Source organism: Microcebus murinus, chromosome 12 (genome assembly GCF_040939455.1).
Source record: "Microcebus murinus isolate Inina chromosome 12, M.murinus_Inina_mat1.0, whole genome shotgun sequence".
NCBI classification, from domain to species: domain Eukaryota; kingdom Metazoa; phylum Chordata; class Mammalia; order Primates; family Cheirogaleidae; genus Microcebus; species Microcebus murinus.
The window spans coordinates 82323898-82333382 of NC_134115.1; the positions used below are offsets into that span (position 1 = coordinate 82323898).

The 9485-nt window shown below is 40.8% G+C and overlaps 1 protein-coding gene and 1 pseudogene across 1 annotated transcript; both read left to right on the top strand.

Moving 5' to 3' along the window:
• Positions 1-2125: 2125 nt before the first annotated feature.
• Positions 2126-2968, top strand: LOC142874249 (olfactory receptor 1G1-like). The gene has a single exon (XM_076008435.1). It carries the CDS (start codon positions 2126-2128, stop codon positions 2966-2968), a length of 843 nt encoding a protein of 280 aa, XP_075864550.1.
• Positions 2969-3102: 134 nt separating this feature from the next.
• LOC105875315 (large ribosomal subunit protein uL24 pseudogene) lies at positions 3103-4673 on the top strand (annotated as a pseudogene).
• Positions 4674-9485: the final 4812 nt, after the last annotated feature.

A 9485-nucleotide genomic window follows, 5' to 3' on the forward strand; every position in this document is an offset into this window, starting at 1 on the left:
GTCTATTTATTCCCATTATAAAATTACTAACAATCATACTCTACTGATTAATTTACCAGGTTTCCACCTGGTCCCCAGATGCCAAAAGAGATGCTTTGCATTGATAGTTTGGAGTGTTCTGAACTGTTCAAGGTGGTTCTGATGATGATGATGACTTGCAATATAAATAGTTCACAGTATATAAGGCCAACATGCAGGCAAGAATCAGGACACAAAGACAAGGACAAAGCACCCTCGATTCATTAAAAACAGCAATAACCAAAATACATAATTTTATTGAGCACTTATTATGTGTCAGCCCTCTTGGAAACATTTCACAATTATCAGGCATGGTGGCTCATGCCTGTAATCCCACCACTTTGGAAGCCCAAGGAGAGAGGATCGCTTAGCCCAGGAGTTCAACGTCAGTCTGGCCAACTTAGCAAGACCCCATTTCTACAAAAAATTTAAAAAGTTACCCTGACATGGTGGTGTGTTCCTGTAGTCCCAGATACTTGGGAGGCTAAGGCACGTGGATCACCTATACCCAGGAATCCAAGAATACAGGGAGCCATGATTCCACCACTGCACTTCAGCCTGGGCAACAGAGGGCAACAGAGCAAGACCCTGCCTCTAAACAAATTATGATGGAATAAACAAATAATTTACAATCACTATGGTATTTTATCTCATATCTACCCTAATACAGTAAACTCTGTTATAATCCTAATTAAAAAGTGTGGACAATGAAGCCAAGAGAGGTTAAATGATTTTCTCAAAGTCACATAAAGAGTAAGAAGGGGGAAAATTCTGTCACACTCCAAAGAAAATAGTATATTTTTAATCACTACACTAAACAAACAGTAGCACACGCTGCCTTTCAGTGCTCATTGCATTTGTTCCTCCACACCATCAAACAGGAATGTTGGAATTTCTCATTTTGGTTGCCCCTGATGCTGCATGAAGACACTTCAATGCCTCCAGCTTTGGGTCCCCGCAACAAAACTATCAGGTAGGGTTATTAGCTAACTCTTATAGGTAGGAAAAGCAAGGCTGAAAGGAGGTGAATATTTCCCAAAGTTTAAATATATATGAGCAACAGAGCTGGAAAGGCACATCATTCAAACCTTCCCCTGACATTGTGTCCTGGGTCACATTTCATCAGCTGTTACAAATGACGACCTAACAGTCACTACTCTTAGAGAAGGCCTGCTCTCCACCTCCGTTATCTCTACAATAGTTTAGGTGGTGCCATGAAAAGTTGCACATGGTACAAACAGGTAGGAAACAGAGATTCACACAGGTTCAATAACTGATCAAGGTCACACTGAGGAGAAGGAACAGGGAAGGGATTCTCATGAGGTCTCTGATGCCAGCCCAGGTTTTAACATGAAATATGTTGATGGCGAAGTTGACGATAAAGATGAAAACGATGGCCCCTTAATGGCAAAGTGCCTTCAGTTTGCCACCTTCTCATATCCACACTGACACACTGCAATGGCGATCAAAGGCAAAGGGGCACTGCCAGCACACCCAGAAAGCCCTAAGGCTCAGCTGGCTCCTCTCTGAAGAAATTATCTGTCTTCCATCTCCCTGAACTCCTGTGCACACACAAACTCACACATATACGCATAGAGAAACTTGTATTGCCCATTAATCCTAGTCTATGTGTCACCCCATGCATGAGCTCCTCATTAAGGCAGTGAGGTTGGAAACTGTTTCTCTAAGACGTTTTATGTAAGTGGAAATTAAAACTTCTAGAGGTTCTTCAAGGTGAATTGCAGTTCAGTCTCACTCTGGTGATCTATGCAGAAAACATACCATATTCAGGAATCTAGAAACAAAATTACACCCTCATCCCAATGCCTCATTATCATGGTCCACAGTCCTGACATTTGTACATATTTGCCAATGTGCAGTTACACTCAGTAGTGAATCTCAGTTACCACCCAAGGAACAAAGAAAAACATGCTAAAGTCTTTGGACTCTGTAATTTTTAAAGGTTAATTTGTTTGACCAGGATTACCTGCTAATTTCTCTGCCTTAGAAGGAATTTAGAAACCAAACCACCATCTCTGACTTCCTACTCCTGGGCTTTTCTGACACTCCGGAACAGCAGCCTCTCCTTTTCAGGCTCTTCCTGGCCATGTACCTGGTCACTGCGTTGGGGAACCTGCTCATCATCCTGACCATTGCTTCTGACCAGCACCTCCACACCCCCATGTACTTCTTCCTGGCCAACCTGTCTTTCACTGAGATCTGCTTCACCTGCACCATAGTTCCCAAGGTACTGGTGAACATGCACACAGAGCATCACACCATCTCTTACACCGGGTGTTTCATGCAGATGTATTTCTTCATGGCTCTAACCCTGCTGGATGACTTCTTGCTGGCTGTGATGGCATATGATCGCTACGTGGCCATCTGCCTTCCTCTGCACTACACCATGGTCATGCACCCCGGACGATGTCTGATGCTGGTGGCAGCATCCTGGCTCTGCTCCCACTGCCTAGCTTTCTCACTCACCCTCCTGATGACCCAATTCTCATTCTGTGCCTCCCATTCCATCCCACACTTTTTCTGTGATGTACCCCCACTCCTCAAACTTGCCTGTTCAGACACCCATATCTTTCAGGTGACAATGTTAACTGAAGCAGTTCTCTCAGGTGTGATCCCTCTCACCTGTGTCCTGGTCTCTTATGGCCACATCATGCGCACCATCCTTGGGATCCAGTCTGCCGGGGGCAAGCACAAAGTCTTCTCTACCTGTGGCTCTCACCTGTCAGTGGTCACTCTCTTCTATGGGACCCTCTTTCTGGTGTATTTCCAGCCCTCATCCTCCTACTCAGCACATACTGGAATGGTGACATCTGTAGTATACACGATGGTCACCCCCATGCTGAACCCTTTCATCTATAGCCTGAGGAACAAGGACATGCAGGGGGCCTTGTGGAGACTCCTCGGCTTGAGAAAATATTCTACTCAGTAAAGGTACTTCCCCAGAAGAGAAGCCCTGGCTCTCCTGTATGCCTTCCTAACTGGACTTCGCTATTACAATTTTGAAAACTCAAATTTAAGGAAGGATGGAAGCTCAGCATCACTAGCAGGTTTGACAAATGGAGAATGCCTGACTTTGGCAAGACAGGAGTAGGACCAACTGTCAAAGGACAGAGCTGCAGCCTGGAGAGAGGGAATGGCCGGCCAGTAACCCTCATAGGGTGACTTACCTACTTGGTACAGGTATCCAAGTGGATTCAGCCAAAGAATGGAACCACCAAAAGACAACATCATACAGAACGTAGGGTCTAGAATGAAGCTCAGTTTGCAGCTTGGTCTATGACTAAAAGGTCCCCCCAATGACAAGGAATTCTGACAAGATCTAGGAAAGGTCACTTACTCTGAGTTTCAGGGACCATTTCCAAGCCGAGATTTGGAAGCAGCTCACTTATAGGAATAAACCTGCACATGCAGAAAGCTGAACCAAGCAGACACAGATTTTGCCAGGACTAAGTAGACAAGGATAATTCTAGAAGAGGAAACTAGGCACAGGTAAATTAGGGGACCGATACAAGATCATCCCTCTTGGATTCGACTTAAGATTCTGACTGTGAGTGATTATTAGTTATTGGGACAAGTCCTTGATTCCTTAGTTTTTAAATGGTGGTGTATTTTGCTTCACTGTGTTGCAATACATGTTCATTATAGTAAATTTATAAAACATAAACATATAGGAAAAAGATGAAAACTAAACACTCACCATCCCTCCATTTAAAGGTAACCACTGATAATATTTTACATCACTTCCCAACCATCTTTCTTCATTTCAGAAGATGATGGAAGTACAAATATTTCGCCTACAGAAATTGCTTTTGTACAGTTTGAGTCAAAGTTATACGTGTGCCTATCACCAGATAGTGTGGATTGTACCTGTTCGGTGTGGTTTTACCCATCCCCTCTTCGCCGGATTTCCATTGAGTTTTACTTCCACATGTGCACATGAGTGTTGGTCAATTAGCTCCAATTTAATAGTGAGTACATGTGGTGTTTCTTTTTCCATTATTGTGATACGTCATCTTAGGAGAATGGTCTCCAGTCCATCCAGGTTGTTATAAAAGGTACTATTTCACCATTTTGTACGGCTGAGTAGTACTCCACAACAGACACATACCACATTTTGTTAATCCACTCATGTACTAATGGGCACTTGGGTTGATTCCACATATTTGCAACTGTGAATTGCGCTTTTCACTTTTGCAGCCATCACTGGAGTGGCAGCAGGCAAAGTGAAGTTTAATCCCTTTGTTACTTCTGACTGAAGCAAGAACAGCAAAAGGCATTTCAATGCACCTTCCCACACTCCCCTCTTTGCAAACAGTTGAGACAGCAGTACAACGTTCCATCCATGCCCATCTGAAAGGATCATAAAGTTCAGGTGGTTCAGAGATACTATAAAGGTCAGCAACTAGGCAAAGCAGTCCGCTTTTACAGGAAGAAATATGCCATCTACATTGAACGGTGTAGCGGTAAAAGGCCAATGACACAATTGTCCATGTGGGCACTCGCCCCAGCAAGGTGGTTATTACTAGGCTGAAACAGGACCAAAACTACAAAAAGATCCTTGAACGGAAAGCCAAATCTCACCAAGTAGGAAAGGAAAAGGGCAACACAAGGAAGAAACACTTGAGAAGACATAGGAATGCAGCAATCTTATGTACGACTTTGAGTAACAGTGTTTAAAAAAAAAAAAAAGAAACACCCAAGTGCAAGTGTCTTTCTCATTAAATGGCTTTTTTTCCTTTGAGTAAATACCCAATAGTGGGATTGCTGGATCAAATGGTGCATCTACTTTTCGTTCTTTGAGTTCTCTCCATATTGCTTTCCATGGAGGTTGTACTACTCTACAGTCCCACCAGCAGTGTATGAGTGTTCCTATCTCTCTGCATTGACACCAACATTTGTTGTGGTGGGACTTTTTAATAAAAAACTCCATTCTCACTGGAGTTAAGTCATATCTCATGGTGGTTTTGATTTGCATTTTCCTGATAATTACAGATGTTGAGCATTTTTTCATGTTTCTTGGCCATAAGTCTATCTTCTTTTGAAAAGTTTCTGTTCATGTCCTTTGCCCAGTTATTAATGGGGTTGTTTGATTTTTTTCTTGCTGAATTTCCTGAATTCTATATAGATTCCAATTATTAGCCCTTTGTCAGATGTCTAGTATGCAAATATTTTCTCCCATTGAGAAGGTTGTCTAGTGACATTTGCACTGAATTGTGTAGGCCTTTCTATATAAAGATGTTATATCATTCTCTTCTTTGCCTTACTAATATACATTCTCATTAATTCTTTATCTCGTTATGATTTTTTATGTCAGGAGGTTTTTACTTTATCAAGTCAAGAGGTCTTCCTCTCTGTAACATATTTTCCTGGAGTTAGAACTAGAAAATCCTTCCCTATGCAGAATTCATGCAAATAGTCAACACATACTTTTTTCATTTTCCTGTAGAATACATTATTTTTAATGTAATCATGTATTGTTTCAAATGAAATCTTGTGGTTGAAGCGGTTCTCTCTGAACATCGCTCTCTCTCACCTTCTGTAAGTTATGTCTCTCCATTTCATGATATGCAATTATTATCAATTATAAATGCTGACTCCTCTAAACGGGAACCTCAAGAGGGATTTGGGATGTCGGTCAGATTCTGCCTTCCGATCTCGGTGCTGGTGGTGTGAGTGTGTTCTCTGTGTGAAAATTCATAACCTTATACATGTATGGTTTTTTGCATTTTCTGTATAGCTCAATAAATACATCTTCAATAAGATGGTTACTCAATAAATGTAGAATACAGATACAGAAGGATTGAAACAAGCACCACATATACTCACCAGCAAACTGGTATTAACTGAGTAGCACCTAAGTGGACACATAGGTACTACAGTAATAGGGCATTGGGGAGGGGGGAGGGTAGAGGGGGCGGGTATATACATACATAACGAGTGACATGTGCACCATCTGGGGGATGGTCATGCTGGAAACTCAGACTTGTGGAGGGAGTGGGGAAAAGGGCATTTATTGAAACCTTAAAATCTGTACCCCCATAATATGCCGAAATTAAAATAAATAAATAAATAAATAAATAAATAAAAATAGGAAACTGAAAAAAAAGAAAGAAAATAAAAGTTGAAAAATAATATACCATAGAAATGTTGACATGGCTCTATTATGATCAAATAAATGGACTATAAGGCATTTTTATAAATATAAAGGTTCATGTCATAACAAGGAAAGTTTTCATTCACCAGGAAAATATAACAGCTCTAAATTATTTCAGTAATGAAAAAACCACAAATATACATAATGAAAAATTAATAGAACAGCAGGAAAACTACACAAATCCATTCTCCATGGGAGATTTTAACATGCTAGGTAACTGATAGGACAAATAGGTTTTTCAAATTCAGTAAAGATACAGAATATTTCAAAATCACAACTAACAACCTCATCTAAGGGGTATATTAAATACATAGAACATCACACTTAATCCTTGCAGAGAACACATCCTTTGCAAGAACTCAAGGAAATTTTGCAAAACATTCTCATCTGTGAGCCATAAAACAAACCTCCGTAATGCCCAAGGGTTAAAATCATACAGACCACATGCAATTAAGCTAAAAACCAGAAAAAAATAGAACTAGAAATCCCCACATATTTGGGAACTGGGAACTCAGCTAGGAAGAAACTAGAAGTAAAAAGAAAAATCACAATGTCCATTAGAAAATATTGTATCTGCGTAAGAACCACTACAAACCATTATTTAGAGAAAATTGATCCCAGTACATGCAAATGTTACAAAAGAAGAAGAAAAGATTGCAAAATAACTAGCTAAACATCATTCTTCAGAAGGTGTAAAGAGAAGCTAGGTGCGGTGGCTCACACCTATAATCCTAGCACCCTGGGAGGCTGGGCTGGGAGGATCCCCTGAGCTCTAGACCAGCCTGAGCAAGAGTGAGATCCTGGATCTACTGAAAATACAAAAAATAGCCGGGCATGGTGGTGTGCACCTGTAGTTCCAACTACTTGATAGGCTAAAGCAGGAGGGTTCCTGGAGCCCCAGAGTTTGAGGTTGCAGTGAGCTATGATGACACTACTATACTCCACAGGGAAGACCAATCAAAAAACATGCTAATCAGTATCTAAAAGCTACTTGATCTCATTATTAATCATTGAAATACAAACCAGCAACAGATGCCCCATCACACACACACACACACACACACACACACACACACCAAAATGACTGTAATAAAAAGAATTCACACCAACTGGTATTAAGGGTATGGTGCAAGCAGAGTCCTAGCTTATATTGCTGGTAGAAGTGTACTTTGGTACACTCTCTTTGGAAAACAGTCCGACATTGTGTGCCAAAACTGAAGATATGAATTTGAGAATCCAGCTATTATATTCTAGGTATGTGTGCAATAGAAAGAGATATACATGTATACCAAACAATATGTACAAGAATGATCATGCCAGCATTATGCCAAATAGCTCCCCCAAAACACGTGTTCCTTCAACAGTAGATTGCATAGGTAATATGTGTCTTTATCATACAATGGAGCAGATCACAGCAATGAACGTCAACAAACCATTGCTATAAACAGTGATCTGGATATTCTCACCAATGTAGACTATTGAACAAAAGAAGCCAGGGAAAATAAAGAATACATATTGTATGGTTGCATGAATGCAAAGTTCAAAAGGAGACAAGGCTAATATAAAATGTTAGAAAGAGTATGGTGATTCTTGGCCTTCAAGGAGGAATAGTAATGATTAGCAGGGCGCACACAAGCTGTTCCCACATGCCGGCAGCGTTCCACTCCTTGATCTGTGTCTACTCTGTGACACACAGGTGATTAGTTTCTAATAGTTTCTTGGGTGGTATATTTCTAGTTTGTGTAGTTTTCTGTATGTATTTTACTTCCCTATTTAACCTTTAATATGCACACAAAAGAAAAATACTAAACACACTCATTAGAATATGTCTACGTTTCTCTCATTCAAATGCTCTGACAGGAGAAAATTTTGTTAACGTTTTCAGTGAACTCACAGAGCTGCAAACCATGACCTGAACTTGCACGAGGCTATTTATACTCTTTACTAGGTATATTTACAGGGAATACTCATTTATTCCCTTATAGAAATACTCTGTGCTTGATTATGAGGCATTACCCTAGAACCTGCTGAGAGAATCCTAGATGACATAACAATAATTCCAATCCAAAAGTTATGAGTTCTGCAAGTCCACAGACCAAAAATTTATAATAAGGGATTATTAACCTTTACAAAATAGCAACAGATATGAACATCCTTCGGCTACACACATTCACATGAATGACGCTAGAAGAACATTGTTGAACAAAATAAGCAACAGAAAAATGTAAAATGTATAATTCCATTTACAAAAAGGACATAAAAATCCCAAGCATGCTATATATTAAACATACATGCATATGTGCAAAACTACAAAGAAAAGTAAGAAAATGGTACACAACACACATGATACATCTTTTTTCAGAAAGGGAGGAAAGGAATGCTATTGGAAAGAGGCACACATGAGACCTCAAAAGGATTGAGCCAATTGCTATTTACAGCAAATAGTGGGAGAATGGGCATTAATTTTACTAGCATTATTTAAACACCACATATGTATTCTATACATTCTTTAATATATAAGATGCACCTATGACATAAATAAATACATAAATATGCCAGTGCCCAATACACAGTCTAAATATCAGTCTTATCTCTGCTTTCTGTGGTCAGAGAGAAGAAGAATGTCCCTTCTATATAGCATTTGAAGGTAAAGATTTTGACCTCTGATCTACTTTATTCTCTACTTTTTTCTTATTTTCTGGAACATACTGTATTTCATCCATGAAGACTGGGCTCTATTAGAAAGTGTGGGCTCCATGACTAAGTCATGAAAAGGGGATGGAAGATGATGAATCCAGCCTGCAGCTCACCTAAGGGAGAAACCACGGTCAGTGGCTCTGTGGATCCCAGCCCTGGTCACCCTGAATGGAGGCATCACTGACACTGCGGGGACTCAGGGGACCACAGTCCAGAGGGGACAGCTGGGAGGTTGGACAATTGCCCCATCCTGTGTCTAACTAAGAGGTCTGTGATTGGGTCCCAGGAGACTCGGCAGGTGAGAGTCAGAACCTCCTCTGGCTCCTGGGCCTGAGGTGTCATTAAAGATCTCGTTCAGTCTGTGCTGCTCCTAAGACAGGGAAAGACTCTCTGACTCCAGCCATGTTTTCCTGGGGAGACAACAGGGCAACGAGCAGAATCTCCCTGGTGGTAGTGGCAGAGTCTGAGGTTGGCCGGCATCTCCAGGTAAGAACTGAGGCATAAGGTGGGGACAGAGAATACAATCTACCTAAGGCCATGTGCACTTGCACACACACACACACACACACACACACACACACACACACACACACAC

Bases quoted from the DNA above. Each gene is read 5' to 3' on its own strand.
- LOC142874249 (XM_076008435.1), top strand. From the start codon at position 2,126: ATGTACCTGGTCACTGCGTTGGGGAACCTGCTCATCATCCTGACCATT.